Raw genomic sequence first — 16,634 nt, forward strand, 5'->3', positions numbered from 1 at the left:
ATTCCACAAGATATTGAACTTTTTTTTTGAGATTCTATTCCATGACATGATTGCCTCACACAATTTCTGCAGATTTGTCTTCTGTTCTATCACTTCCCATCCACAAGGTGTTCTCTTGGATTCAGATCTGGTGACTAAGAAGGCCACTGAAGAACATTGAACTCATTGTCATGTTCATGAAACCAGTTTGAGATGACTTGGACATTATCATGCTGGAAGTAGCCATTAGAAGATGAGTACATTGTGGCCATGAAGGGATGCACATGGTCAGTAATAAAGCTCAAATCAGATGTGGCATTCAAGTGATGATTGATTGGTATTAACAGACCGAAAGTTTGCCAAGAAAACACCATTACACCACTGCCACCAGCCTGGAATGTTGACACAAGGCGGATTGGCTGATTCGATAATCACATGAATAAGTAGGCATATAGGTGTTCCTAATAAAGTGCTCAGTAAGTGTAGGTTGCATTCCTGTGGGTGCTATGCCGTGCAGTAGTTGCATTTATGTCACAGTCCTTTTCTAACAAAATTTACATTTTAATCCCAGGTGAGGAACCTGTGCTTCCCTGCATTGCTGTATAGCTGCCCTTTCTCTGGCTAATGCACTGCTGTTTGCCCCTCCAGAGTGCCCCAGAGTCAGGCTGATCCACAAGCCATGCACTGAGACTGGAGAAATGAAGGTGAGCTGTCTGGCCACGGGCTTCTACCCCCGACACATCAACCTGACCATGCTGAGAGACGGGCATCCCATCCCAGATGAGGAGCTGATTCTGGGGGAGGTGTCACCTTCTCATTTGACAGTTTAGCAACTGACCACAGTGCAAAGCTTCAATTGGACTAGGACTGGAATAGACCAGTTTGTCAGAGGGGGCCATAGGAATACAGTACAGCAGATAGCAGGTTTGAATAGACTAAACATGAGCCTTAAAGTTCCAGAGTGCACGATAGTGTCCTCACACTCTGAAATAACCCTCCAAGATGCACATACATATAAGTGTCTCTACAGTACAACAAGGACATCTTAGATTCAGCATCAACACAGATTGAAATGGAAAGTAAATATGAACTGATGTCCCATTAAAGTTGATCCAAGCAAATAAATCAAGGAAAGTACATTTGTTGCCATTTTTTTCATCATTTATTAGTTGTACAATTATGAAAAGTACCATGGAGTACCTCTGAATAACGCACACAATTTACAAAAGACGTGGCAGAAACTTACCATTGTTCTTGGAATCCGACCGTGTTTTACTGATATTTTTTGTGCTACAGTACAGTTGTATTTCTTACAAGAGAGGAATATGTGGTACAGTGTAATGCCCATTCTATCCAGTTGTTCAATTGCAATACAGAAGTAGAAGAAGAACAATGCGTATGGAAGTCGAGTAAAGGATGTTATGAATCTTCTCCGTCTGTGACTACTTGTCGTCTATTTCAATCTACATACATACACAACAGTATGTCTGTATGTTAATATATGTCAAATGTTTCAGGTGTTGGAGGGATTTAAAAAAATGTACTGCCTTTTAGATGAGTTACGTCATTCGGCTGACATTTTGGGGGGATTTCCGTATACAGTTGTTCAACGCAGAGTGCAAAACACAGTTAGCCCAGGAGTTTTGACTTGTGTTGGCTTTCTGAGAAGTTGGAAGCTATGAAAGGAATTACTGCGCTTCTTTTTCTGTTACATGCTACAGCTGTTAACACAGGTAACTTTTAGTTATTCATGTACTTGATGCAAATGCTCACATATCACCTATAGCCATTTATTCATGAAAATTTAAATCGAAAGTAAAGCACTAACTTAGTTGAAAAGAAACTACGCACTTGACAGCAGTGGATGTTTGTGTGGTTATGTATCATGCATTCCTATAGGAATGGATTTACTTAGCGAATTGAACAATTACCCTACTTGCTTTCATGCAAATACCAGCTTTTGTATTAACAATGAATAGGAGGTATATAGGTAGTCAAAGGTATTGATTTGTAACATGATGTAATCGGTATATTTGTGCTGCCTCACCTCCAGCAATGCATGTACCAACAGGCCTGGTTTGAACTGACAACCTGCTTGATATTAAAGTTGCTGTCAATGTTCTTCAAAATGCTCGTAAATAATTGATCCCATGGTTGTGCAGTAGCGTTATTCCAAAAATGAAATTTTTAAAATTGAAGTACATCATGTCTCGGGGGTGATCGGCTACAGTTAAACTAAAAAAGAAGAAGGTAGGGTAAGATGGGGGAAGTGGCCCCACTTAATTTAGATTTAATTCTAAATTTGAATTTGAATTTATGCTTAAACCTATCTGTTTTATGGGAAATAATTAAGAGGGAACTTTGTTGTTATCGCACTAATTTAATAAATAAATCCACTAGCAAAGCTTAATAAATACTTCAAAATGGTTGACCATGCTGAACATGAGACAAATACTGTACTTTATTCATGTTTCAATGGAACCAACCATCAGACATTAACAAAAAAAGAAAGGTTCATTAGGGGTCATAATTATTGGAGCCCAGGGTTATTACTTGGTGCATCCACCTCTGGCAAGGTTAGGGCATGTTTTTTTCTGTAATGCTTGACATGGTTAAGGAACACATTTGGAGGACCTTCTTCTATGCAGATCCTTGCAAAATCCTTCACATTCTTGGGTTTTGCGTTTATCACGGGTACACAGCAAGGGCCAAACCATTTCAGGATTTTATGGTAACTTATGCACTTAATTATTTAAATCATGGGTGTCCAATCTTTTCCAGAAAGGGTCGGTGTGTGTGCAGGTTGTTTTAGCACAGGACTAAGACAGCTGATTCTGTTACTGCTGGGTTAAAACAAAAACCTGCACCCATGCCGGCGTGGCACCTCTGATTTAAATAGTTTAGTCATACTGCATTTTGGTGATTTGCATATGCACCAGCTACAGTCAAAGATTGCAGGTGGATCCTAAATATTTCACTTTGATCCAATAAAGGAGTAAACCAGTGCAATCTCAGAAATGAAAGTAATTGGTTGGAACAAAAATCAGCACGCAGAATGGCCCTCCAGGACCAGAGTTGTGCACCCCTGGCTTATCAACTGTAATTCCTACACACAACCTGATATGGATTGAATTACCTTCAGAGCTGGCTGTTTTAAATGTAAATTATTTTCTGAATGCCTTTTCTGGATTTCAGTGGCTTTGTATGATGCAGTGCATGAGCACTTGGCTGTGCAGTAGTTACATTTACATGACAGCCCTGTAGTCGGTTATACTGCCAGACAACTGCTCTTACCTCCTGAGCCAATGTCGCCTCAGTGACACTCCCCATGACAAGATCCCATCCCCCAGTGTCCTGGCTAAATTCCAAACCTGGCTCTTTCAATCTGCCTGAGATCCTTGAGGGCCAGAATAGTTATCCATCTAGTCCTCCTGGCCAAAGCAAGCAAACTGAGCCCAGGCCTGCAAATTTGTGTCATACACTAAGGAGATTGTCAGCAATGCTGCCGGTATTTTTTTAATTCCAGTATCTTCAGGCACAATGTTAAAATGTGTTTGCAAATAAGATTAATAAATATGATATGCCTTATATGATATCATGTTTGGTGGGTTATTTTTGACAATTGCACACATGTTTATGGATTATGGACCCCCTAAAGTACCCATGGCCATCCCCTGGTATAGTTCAAGAATCGGCACTGAAAATAAAAACATATTGGTGTATTTAGTTGAACATAACTCATTTGCGTCACTTTTGACCCAAGCTGTGTGTCAAAGGGTTAACAAAAATCTGGTTAATAACTAACCAAATAATAAGTCTCCTCTTTCCTTAATATGCCAGTCAGTTAGATGTGACCTTTGTGCCTTTCGCTTATCAGTTTCAGTCTCAAAGAAACCAAATAGGGGCAGGTGTGAGCACCTGAGTGTAATCGGCTAAAGGTCCTTGTTCAAAGGCACCCGGGACTGAGTTTGGGGTGTTGACTTTTTCGGACGTTATGGAGGGAATAACAGCACTTCTTATTCTTTCACTGGCTGCAGTTGTTAACACAGGTAAAAGCTTTAGCTATCCATGTACTTGATGTATTTTTTCACTTGGCATAGCCTCTATAGTCATTGATTCACAATTGTTTACAATCCCATAATTCCAAATGCATACAGTAAAAATTCACTGTGTTGGTGTCGTGTATACCTGGGCTGATGGCCATCAATAATCCAGTGGTTTCTCCTGAAAATAGTTTGATTTAAATGTTTTATAGATTTTTTTTTTTTTGTAGGATACCTATCATGGAATTTCCTGAAAATAGCGTATAGATTTTTAAATAGTGCCATTGTTATTTTGTCTGTTTGTCTGTTAGTATATCATTGTTTATTTTTGTTATTAGTTTATTACTTGTAGTTTATTCATACAGTACTATTCATTGCATTTGTCATCCCCTGTCATGTCTGTGTCGGTATGTTTTTGAGCCCGAGTCACTCCCCTGTCTGCGTGCTTCACTATTCGGGTGGTTTTGGTAGTTTACGGGTTTCAAACTTTCTTCCATTCTTGCATTCCTTATACCCAGGCATGGTGTTTTTCATAAATCTTTTCTGAAAACTGTTTGATTTATATCTTTTGGATTTTAAATAGTGCCATGTATTGAACTGCAACATGTCAAACTATTTATTTCTTAATTTCAGTGACAGTAGGAGCATTCCATGGCACTGCATTAACAGAATCCTTTTTATTCTTCTTTTTTTTCCACTGATGACACTGCTAAAAATAATATGCTTTTGTTGTGAACAGGTGGGATTATTCTGCGGTCATTTAGGACTCGTGAGACTCAGCAAAGTACCTACACCATTCACCAAATCTTCTATGAAAGCAATATATGTAAATCTAAAAAGAGGTCAGCCATAGCAATGAAGGTCTAAGCTATATTACTTATAATATTAAGCACTAATTACCCATTTCAATGTTGAATTCAGTTGCGTTTTTGTAATGTTTCTGTATCTGTCCTGTGTGTATTTATGTTTATTCTTGTTATTTATTCATTTTTCATACATCCTTGGTTATTGTTTTCCATTACAGTTCTCATTTGTCATCCCCTGTTTTGTCTGCTTCTGAATGTTTACCAGCCTAGTCACTGTCTGCGTGTCCCACTATTCTGGTGTTTACGGTAGTTTCGGTTTTCAACATTCCTTCCAAACTCGCGATTCTTACTTCCTGCTTGGTAGTTAAATGTTGTAAAGCACTATTCTTACTAACTACTACTAATCTAGATATTGTGCAGTACTAATCCGATTAATACACGTACTGTCTGTCTAACTAACTAACTAACAATCACTTTTATTGGGTAGTTTAGAAATATTCACATAACTAATTCACTACTCTTAGTTTTTCTGCACTGTTCTATAACTCCGCCTCCCTATGCTATCCCTAATTACTCGCTTAGTTTCAGCAAAGTGTTTGCACCTGTCTCTGACTAGCACTACGTCTGCAATCTATGCAAATGTCTACTCCCTAATCCGGAGCCGTATGTTTTATATGTTTGGTTACGTGCATCCAGTCTGCGTTTTCGTCTCCCTCCCGTTATGTCCATCCATCCATCAATTATCACCCGCTTATCCGGAGTCGGGTCGCGGTGGCAGTAAGCTAAACCGGGTATTCCAGGTGTCCCTCTCCCCAGCAACGCATTCCAGCTCCTCCTGGGGGATCCCGAGGTGTTCCTAGGCCTGGGATTGCACACAACCCAAACAGCTGAGAGCAATCCTGAAGTTCATTGGAGACATCTGAAATCTGAAAATTTTGATAAATCCCACATTATTTGTGTAAATGCATTTCCAAATGATTTTCGGACAAATTCATTCTGCTCATTGTAAAAACCCCACGCTAACTCAATGACGGAATTTAGCGGGGGCCGAAGGGGGTTTTGCGTGCTTGTTCTTCTGGCGTTGCTGGGAGAGCATTAGTAGGGTTAATTATTATCCTCCATACAAGAACAGAGCACAATTATGTTTAAGAATATACTGGGTCCGTTGCCATAGGTCGGATATGGATTGACCTGCCCTATATCCCGCTTACAGCTGGCCAGAAATGGATCAGTACAATTCCTAATATTCTTCGTTCTCAAACGGGGCCGCATTGTACACTTAGTGGTTACTATATTTTTCCTTGTTTATCTGACTCCATTTAAAATATAATTTAGAAATTTGGGTTTGAAACTTACGCGGACCTCGGGAGTGATTACATTCGACTTGTACCTGCGCCACCATCACTCAATATATGCTCCCGGGATTAGCATTACTGCTGAAATCTCAGTTCGGTGGAGAACTCAGAGGCTGAGGGTCCAGTCAACACAATACATGCAAACCTGCTATGATAGTTGCGAGCCCAGGTCGGCGTAGCATTAACTGGGCTCCTTAGAGCTAATTTGACAGGAACCAGCGCTGTAACACCCAGGGGTTCCCTTCGCGTCAAATTACAAGAGCTGAGCGATCCTTTAATGGGCAGAAACTTGCTGGCCTCACAGCTTAGAACTACCACGGATGCACCAAGTCGCCGATCGGTCGGTCTATTAGCCACCATTTCCCCCTGAGTATTCAGTTGTAATTTAGGCTGAAAAGGTACAAGGTCAATTAGAGTCATGGAGATCACGCAAGTTACAAACAAAATAGTTTATTCGCAGACAGGTAGGTTATTAGCTTTAGAATATCACAATCAAGTACAAAATACACAAATTAAGAATAGAAATAGAGTAAGTAATCATACCTAGCCTGCTTGGACTACACACAAACACAGAGTATAGAATATGCCGTGTGGAAAGTCGAATACGATCTTCCTCTGCTACACATACATACATACATGAGACATGTTGTTTGGGAAGTCGAATACGATCTTCCTGATACTTACATACACGTACAATATGCTGTGTGGGAAGTCAAATACGATCTTCCCTTGCTTTTATGCCAAATCATACGTTTGAAACCAGGCGGCAGTGCCATAAATCAACCAGGAGGGGTGGTCAAATCTGGAATTTAGACCCCTACCCTTGGGGGTTGTTGAGTAGGGAAAATGAGATGATTACCAAGAGAGGACGTGTAGGTTTTCCCTTGAGTTACTGAAACTATGGTTTATTAAACTCCATTTGGTATGAAATGTATCTCATCCGATTCCTTGATTTTACCAGATCACATCCATACCAAACAGATTACCCTTATGTTTTATTATGTTGCAGTTATCATGAAACTTCCCTCCTGATTATCCATTTTACATACAATCCCTGTTACCATTACATAAGACTTAATGCAATAATACAAGGATCACATGGGCAATGTTTTCAAGGTTTTACCGGGTCTATTTACTATCTTAATAGCAGTTTTGAATATTTAATCTAGGAGAACAGTCACCGGTGTAATGGCAGCAGTGCCCAAATGAGGGCACTGTGGTATTGTCCAGAGTCTTCCCCCTTGAAAGTGACTAGGTATGGGGGTCACAGCGAGGTCACCAATGTTCTGGAGGATTCTTTTCCCATGACCCAACTGCCCTTGGACCACTCATACATCTTAAGGTAGTCTAAACAACATTGACCAGGAACCCCAGCTCTCAGGCCCCTCACAAATGGCAGCCCTTCCTGACCTTAAACACTACGCTATAGGCCGCCCCATCATATCTATGAATGCTGTAGTTGGGAGTTTTCAGTATGTATTTGTGCTTCTCATGGTAATATACCTTTCGGATAAACCTGATTTGGGTGAATGAAAGGAAAGGAGACACCCCAGACTGTTTGGTTTCTTCTCCTTATCTCTGAAATCCAGGCCTTAGTTCTTGACCCTAAAAGTGAGTCACCCATCTATAATTTACAGCCAGGCCCATCAGGCAGGGGGCTAAAACACATGGCTTCTACAGAGACAGCTTTTGCCCAGTTTCCCCTCGGCTCCTGAATAGTTGTGATATCAAAGGTAGACTGTTACAAAAACTAGACCATTATACCAGTCGCACTGAACCAATCAGAATAACACCAAACATTACTATATTCTGACCTGGGATTATCATGAAATATCTTTATGCCATCTCCAATATTCCTGTGCTCTAACCTGTCAATGTGAGAAAAGGGGGGCCCCCAGGGCCCAAGAAGGTGCCTCTAAGAATCCTTCTCTAGCTCTCCCCCACAGGCATGTGTGCCGAAAGGTGGGGGCTAACAATGTATGCTCCGGGAGGGGGAAGTCAGCAAGCTGACCCGCGCATGAGACCAAATGTTACTTCTGACTGGCTTACAGGAGGGTTTCTCTCTTTCTTATATCAATGCAGTCCACCTTACCTAAACATAGGTACCACCATGAGTATCCATGTCTAATGCAAGAAATTTCCTATTATTTGTCAATTACCCAGGAGGGCAACAGTGATATATTTCCAATGTCCCATGCCAGTCCCCATGAAGCTTAGGCACATGTTCTAAAATTGGACAGGAACATTGTGTGGATCTTCTGGCTCCAATGTGCACAAACTCAGAAGGAGGTGTCTGGGCAATCAAAACCATTTTTATACGGTTTATGGTCATAACCGACTCGTGAGCCTCAACAAAGAAATTGGCTCGGTCTTTGAAGATGCACTCTCTCCTAGTGCCTACGCCATTCACCAAATCTCCTATTAAAGCAATAAATGTAAATGCAATGTAAAGAGAGGTCAAAAATTATGGCCAGTTTGCCACTGTACATTTACATAATAAATACAAAGCAGTTTTATATGTCATATGTATTTCTACTGTCCCAAACTATGAAGTCAATACACCCCAACTGGTTACCCATTAAACCCAGTCTGGACCCTGGCTTGGACTTAAAAGTTTATGAATGAAGTCCCAAGCCTTGAAGCTAGAGACTAATAATTTAATAGCTAGAGACTTTAATTTCATTCTTAACATGTATTTTCTTTTGGAGTTTATTTTTATGTAGTCCGTTATATTATCAGTTCGTCCATCCATCCATTCATTATCTGAACCCGCTTATCCTGAACAGGGTCGCAGGGGGGCTGGAGCCTATCCCAGCATACATTGGGCAAAAGGGAGGAATACCCCCTGGACAGGACGCCAGTCCATTGCAGGGCACACACACCATTCACTCACACACTCATACCTATGGGCAATTTAGACTCTCCAATCAGCCTAACCTGCATGTCTTTGGACTGTGGGAGGAAACCGGAGTACCCGGAGGAAACCCACGCAGACACGGGGAGAACATGCAAATTCTGCACAGAGAGGCCCCGGCCGACGGGGATTTGAACCCAGGACCTCCTTGCTGTGAGGCGTTATCAGTTCAGTGAAAATAAAGCGTAAGATTACTTAGGTTATTTAGATCTATATGTAAGGTTCACTGACACAGACACGCACACACAGAGGTTAGGATTTAGTGCGGCATGTGCAGTACATGTTTCCAGTTGTATAGGAAAGTCTTATGAATTTAATGCAATACATATTTCTGGTCATGAAACAAATATTCTCTTGCCTTCACAACTCTACTAATGATTGTTGATGTTTCTCCACAGGGTCACACTCTCTCTGGGTATTTGCAACATTTATACATGGACAGACCCAATTCCCAGAATTCAGTGGAGTGATTATGTTGGATGATCTTCAGGTGCTGTACTATGACTGCAACATAAAGAAAGTGATCTCTCGAAGCCAACCAAGCTCAACAAATGTTGTTGAAGATTTTATCCTTAAAGATGCAAACATTGGGATGGAAGACATATATAATTCCATGAGAAATCCAGCCCATCATGCAAACCTCTTCTCCAATCACACTGGAGGTGAGCTGAGTGCAACAACCAGATGTTTGACATGTACAGGTTGGTTGTTTGAATGTGGATTTGGCCCACATGATACTTCATTAAAGAAGGGCAGTGGTTGCTCTACAGCATGGTGGCTGGTCATACTTGTGCATTTCCTGTTTGCTCAGTCAGAGGTCTAAGACTGGATGACCCTCTAATCTGAATTAATTGTGGGAAATGATAAAAAAAAACCACAGCTCAAAAATGATAGCCCATATGCTGGTTGACACATAGAGCCATTTGCAGTAAAAAGGATGATAGCAGAGCTGAATAAATCCAGTAAATTTAGGGTAAAGGCTGGTTTATACTCCGTCACTCAACTGAAATCGCAGAATGTTCATGAACGTTCTAATATTGCCCAATATTGCAATGGTCATTGTTTAATTAAAAATATATTTAATTTATGAAGTATAAACTGGTTGCAGCGATGGTTGCCCAACAAAATATAAACCAGCCTTAACAGGTACATTCACAGAAGTTAGTTACAGTTAGTAGTAAGACGGAGGGTATTAAGAATGTTTCTTTATGAACGAATATTCAAAGTTTTGGCATTAGACATTTTCAATAGATGTTGCACATTCAACAAAATCTGATATTTATATTCTTTAGGTCACAAATGCAATTGAGGAGGGCACTAGACTACAAATATTCTCATTACATTTTCATGAAATCATGTCAAGGAAGTAGGTTGATGTTTGAGACTCTTAGCTTATCTGCTTCTTTTTTTTCTTTGTTTTGAAGGAGTTCATGTTCATCAGAGGCTGGGTGGATGTGTGCTGGACAATGACAAGCCCAGCTCACTCATGGGGTGGGAAGCTTATGATGGAACAGAAGTGTCACATTACGACATGCATAAGCGCACTGTCAGCCCTCAATGGCCACAGCTTAAGTGGAACACAGAGACAGAAGAATCCTATCGAATGGATTATACAACTGTTTATCAACCTATTTGTATCCAAATGCTGAAGTACTATCTGGAGAAAGAGAAGAACATTGTGTTAAGAAAAGGTAAAGTAACCTTCCACAAACACCTAACTAAAGCACATGTTCTTTATACCCTGATATCCTGTACAGTTTGGAATTTTCTGGAGTGTTACATTTCCTGTGGCAGTAATGGCAGACATACAGTGGGGTGCAGAAATTTGGGACATGAGACCTTTCTGAAATTCTAAAGCAAGATTTCTTTTTATTTACATTTTTTACTGTTTATACGTGATAAAAAAAGGAAAAAGGCCCTGTGCAAAAGTATGGGAATCCTTTGGGATTATTATTAGTTACTTAAAAAATATATGATTACTAAGGCCCAGACCCAGGTGATTTACTCATTAGGGCTTCAATGAATCAGGTGAGTCTAATTCCAGCGCTGAAATCTTTAAGTAACTCCATGACTTCTGAAGTATCCAACTGGAGTGGCTGTTCTGTCTCATGTCAACAACCAGAGGTTTCTCAAAACAGTTGTCCAAGGATTTCAGAATGAAGATGATTAATTTCCACCAAGAAGGAGGAAGCAAAAAAAGATTTTCTCAATGTTTCAAACTGCCTATTATATACTGTGTTAATACAAACTCTGCACACATACAAACACACCATTTATGAAAAAAGATTTACAGAAATAGATTGTAGCAAGAAATTGCAAAACATGGAATAAGCGCCGGTCTTAACATATGTGCAACCTATCCATTGTACAAAACTGAAATCAATGTAAAACTACGCTGAGTGTTAACATTGCTACAATATGTCTTGGCTGCAATGTTATTGCCTGGTTGATGTACAACAAAGTAATAATCCCCCTCCCCCATTTCTTTCCACAGCCAAATTGACTAAATAAGAATCTGAGGTAGAAGTTATAAATAAGTGCTTATGACCTAACGTTGTACATTGTTAAGAAACAATACCAGAGCATATAAAATGATTTTTTAGCATGGCTACATAAAAATGTATTTGGTCCTTCAAAAATCCAAGGCACGCTTGCCTTGCCACACAGCACACTGCTGAAAGCCACTGCCTGAAAATATGGGGAATATGTACCTATAAAAGGTCTGTAATTCCTACACACACCTGATATGGATTTAAATACCTTCAGAGCTGACAGTGCTTTAATCTCATTCATCTACATTTTAAATATTTTTGTAATCATGGTTTATGTTGTAGTCCCCATCATCTACATGGAGAGTATCCTGTATCCAACCTGCCCAGGCCTGCCCTTTGTTTTGTTTTAAATGTAAATGTAAAAATATTTTCTGACTGCCTTTTCTGGATAGCAGTGGCTTTGTACACCCACTGAGCACTGGTCCTTTTTCTCTCATAACAGCCTCAATTCTTTGTGGAATGGATTTCTTTTTTTTTGAGATTCTGTTCCATGACATGATTGCCTCACACAATTTCTGCAGATTTGTCTTCTGTTCTATCACTTCCCATCCACAAGGTGTTGTCTTGGATTCAGATCTGGTGACTAAGAAGGCCACTGAAGAACATTGAACTCATTGTCATGTTCATGAAACCAGTTTGAGACGACTTGGACATTATCATGCTGGAAGTAGCCATTAGAAGATGAGTACATTGTGGCCATGAAGGGATGCACATGGTCAGCAATAAAGCTCAAATCGGATGTGGCATTCAAGTGATGATTAATTGGTATTAACAGACCGAAAGTTTGCCAAGAAAACACCATTACACCACCGCCACCAGCCTGGAATGTTGACCAGTTGGCAGATTGGCTGATTCGATAATCACATGAATAAGTAGGCATATAGGTGTTCCTAATAAAGTGCTCAGTAAGTGTAGGTTGCAGTACTGTGGGTGCTACGCTGTGCAGTAGTTACATTTATGTGACAGTCCTTTTCTAACAAAATGGTGTACATTTTTATCCCATGTGAGGAACCTGTGCTTCTCTGCGATGCTGTATAACTGCCCTTTCTCTGGCTAATGCACTGCTGTTTCCCCCTCCAGAGCGTCCCAGAGTCAGGCTGATCCACAAGCCATGCACTGAGACTGGAGAAATGAAGGTGATCTGTCTGGCCACGGGCTTCTACCCCCGACACATCAACCTGACCATGCTGAGAGATGGCCATCCCATCCCAGATGAGGAGCTGATTCTGGGGGAGGTGTTACCCAATGGAGACGGGACCTACCAGACAAGGAGAACCCTGAGTATCCGTTCAGAGGAACTGAGAGAGAGACATCATTACACCTGCTCTGTCACACACCTTACCCTGGACAACAAGCTGGACATAAACTGGGGTAATTCAGATAATTATATGCTCTGCAAAACATTATTGTGAAATCATTGCAATAGAGTGGAAGAATCTATATATGTATCATATATATACTGATTATGTCACTATAGTGCACTAACTCTCCTATTACCTCTTTACAGAACCAGAGGAAGGCTCAGATGTTGCAGTCATCTGTTCTCTGGTTGTAGTGCTGGTTTTGGTTCTTGTCTTTACCATCGCTGTATTTGTCGTCTATAAGAGGAGACGCAGAGGTGAGAGGCAATATTTATGGGGATGTCTTGAATGGGGAAAGCGTGAAGCATTTTTATCTTGATCACTTTGTCTTTTTGCAGTGACTTTTCTGAGAGTTGACTCTGCATCATGACTGCTTGCTAAAGGTAAGTGAAAAAGTATTGCACTTATCTTCAGCCCTGTTTAAAGTACAATATGCTCTTCTGCCCCTTTAGAAGATGTATAACTGATAGTTTGTCCTCTCAGTTTCAGAGTCAGAAGACACAGCTTCATGTTACTGTTTGTTCACACCACTGGCATCTAGTGTACAAGTGCAGGCCATTATCTGCGTGACAACATATAGGCTCCAGCACCTCTTATTCTATTTCACCTGTATTCTGTGTATATCATTTACAGTTAATGTATGTATATTTTAATATTGAATGATGTAATTGATTAGAAAGACATGAGAGACAGAAGTAAAAGGGTGAAGTGCAAACACGTTCTTTCTACAAACATCACAATTAAGGAAAACCCTACCGTAGCATATCCGTGCATCACAAGCCTGCATAGCCTTCTCTGTCCTTGTGTTCTTGCAAGACCGTTCTCATCAAGAACACTTGTCAAAAATGTGCTTCCCAAGAACACAAGTATGTTCTTGCTTTCTTGGTATTTCATTCTTGGTTTTGGAGTGGGACTTGGGCCGTTAAATATGATGTCACACACATGCAAGTGCGGACAAGTAGGCTACTGTTTATGGTTATTGAGAAAAATATTTTTCCGGAAATCCGTATATAAATTTATGTGCAATTGGAAACAAACTAACAAATTCCACTGGATTTATCAAACACACATATACACAGCTTTCTTTATTCCTGTATATTATAGTTTTGCCCAGTTGTGTATGCCGGAGGAATGCATTGGCCAATTAATAGCAAATTATAACCCAAGTTATAATGTGGTAATGATGAGTATAGCACTACTAGTATAACATGAATTTATTGTACCAGGTAGGTTCTGTGAAAAAGGGAAAATTGAATTTGAAATTGAATACCTAATGGGGAAATTCTCCGCCAAGGGGAAAATGGGCAAAAGCTGTCTCTGTAGAAGCCATTTGTTTTAGCTCCCTGACTAAGGTCTCACTGGTGGGAGCTTGGCGGTAAATTACAGATGGGTGACGCGTTTTTAGGGTCAAGAACGAAGGCCTAGATTTTGGAGATAAGGTGAAGAAACCAAGCAATCTGGGGTGTCTCCTTTCCTTTCATTCACCCAAATCAGTTTTGTCCAAAAGGTATATTACCATGAGAGGCACAAATACATATTTACAGCATAATGCAGTTATCTTCATGATCATGACTCCCAACTACAGCATTCATAGATATGATGGGGCGGCCTGTTAAGGTTAAGGTCAGGAAGGGCTGCCATTTGTGAGGGGCCTGAGAGCTGGGGTTTCTGGTTAATGTTGTTTAGACTACCTTTTGGGGAGTTTCTGGCAAAGATAAGGGAAAGATGTATGAGTCCAAGGGCAGTTGGGTCATAGGAAAAGAATCCTCCAGAACATTGGTGACCTCCCTGTGACCCCATATCTGGTCACTTCCAAGGGGGAAGACTCCGGACAATGCCACAGTGCCCTCATTTGGGCACTGCTGCCATTACAGCGGTGAATACTCTCCTAGATGAAATATTCAAAACTGCTATTAAGATAGTAAATAGACCCGGTAAAACCTTGAAAACATTGCCCATGTGATCCTTATATTATTGCATTAAGTCTTATGTAATGGTAACAGGGATTGTATGTAAAATGGATAATCAGGAGGGAAGTTTCATGATAACTGCAACATAATAAAACATAAGGGTAATCTGTTTGGTATGGATGTGATCCGGTAAAATCTAGGAATCGGATGAGATACATTTCATACCAAATGGAATTTAATAAACCATAGTTTCAGTAACTCAAGGGAAAACCTACACGTCCTCTCTGGGAATCATCTCATTTTCCCTACTTAACAACCCCCAAGGGTTGGGGTCAAAATTCCAGATTTGAACACCCCTCCTGGTTGATTTATGGCACTGCCGCCTCGTTTCAAACGGCATAAAAGCAAGGGAGACAGACCAATCTGGGAAGGCCGTAACCGGCTTCCCGCACAGCACGTTCTATGTATGTGTAGCAACGGAAGATCGTATTCGACTTCCCACACAACATATCGTACGTATATGTAAGTATCAGGAAGATAGTAATCGGCTTCCCATACACGGCATATTCTATACTCTTTGTTTGTGTGTAGCCAACGCAGGCTAGGGATGATGATTTTATCTCTATTCTTAATTTGTGTATCTGTAATTGACTATTGGAATTCTAAAGCTAATAACCTACCTGTCTGCGAATAAACTATTTTGTTTGTAACTTGTGTGTGGTATTTTACCGTGTAGAAAGTTCAGTCAGAAAGCAGGCACCATTAGTATGCATTCAACTTCATTCTTCTTCTCCGAATTCCCCCAAGCATTCTCATTCTTTTAATCTCATACATGTTCTCTCGCGCCACCTAGGCATCACTTAATGCAAGAACAGGACACAACATTTTCCCCTCTTCCTGAAGGAATTATGTGAGGAATCTCATATAACCCAGAAAAATAAACACTCGGATTGAAATCATATCCAGTGGAGTAATTAGTAACAAGGATCAAAGGAGCAATATGATACAACAAAGTGAATAACTGAGAGCTCAGAAGTGGCTCTTACGCAAAACTAGTAATAACCACTTTGAAAGTAGCTTACTACCTTACTCTTTAAACTTGAAAATACACATTCACATTCCTTACACATGTTGCATGAGGTTCTGTAAGTGCATCATTCCAACCAGGTGTTCTCGTTTCGCTGCGGATTTTCCTCTAGACGCGGTAACGTTTGATTTTAAATTGCTAATTTGAACAGCAAGGGTTAGGGCTTGAGCCAGTTTGTTTGTCTCGATCGCTGTTAATCACTTCTACTAGTTGCATACCTGTAGAGTGATTGAACGTTTGTCTTAAATAGCTTAAATAGCTGTGGAATTTATCAGTAGATTAGCTTTGATTTGATATTGCTTGTGAGCAATTGTAGGCGATTTAAATAGGCGTGTCAGAGCGCTCCATCCCAGTTTGTGATGTTATGTTTCACCCCATCCCAGTCTGCTCTCTCCCTCGAAGACCCCCCTTGCGACGTGGGCCTCCACGGCGTCGGAACCCCTCGAACCTCAGCTACCCCCCGCTGACCCCCTGTGAGGACTTTGCTGTCACAGGGGGACTATGGAACTGCCAGTCTGCCACTCGGAAGGCTGACTTCATCCCTGCATATGCCTCCCTCCAGTCCCTACAATACTTGGCCTCACGGAGACCTGGATCACACCTGACAACACCGCCACTCCCGCTGCC

The 16,634-nt window shown here is 40.7% G+C and overlaps 1 protein-coding gene across 1 annotated transcript; it reads left to right on the forward strand.

Annotated features, from left to right (window-relative positions):
• The first annotated feature begins 1,596 nt into the window (after nucleotides 1–1,596).
• Nucleotides 1,597–13,760, forward strand: LOC133139308 (class I histocompatibility antigen, F10 alpha chain-like). Its single transcript, XM_061258757.1, has 7 exons — nucleotides 1,597–1,712; nucleotides 9,496–9,759; nucleotides 10,522–10,788; nucleotides 12,730–13,020; nucleotides 13,157–13,267; nucleotides 13,349–13,393; nucleotides 13,494–13,760. The coding sequence occupies exons 1-6, from the start codon at nucleotides 1,658–1,660 to the stop codon at nucleotides 13,378–13,380; spliced, it is 1,020 nt and encodes a 339-aa protein (XP_061114741.1). The 5' UTR covers nucleotides 1,597–1,657; the 3' UTR covers nucleotides 13,381–13,393; nucleotides 13,494–13,760.
• Nucleotides 13,761–16,634: the final 2,874 nt, after the last annotated feature.

The sequence above is a fragment of the Conger conger genome, chromosome 10 (genome assembly GCF_963514075.1).
Source record: "Conger conger chromosome 10, fConCon1.1, whole genome shotgun sequence".
In the NCBI taxonomy this organism is placed as follows: Eukaryota; Metazoa; Chordata; class Actinopteri; order Anguilliformes; family Congridae; genus Conger; species Conger conger.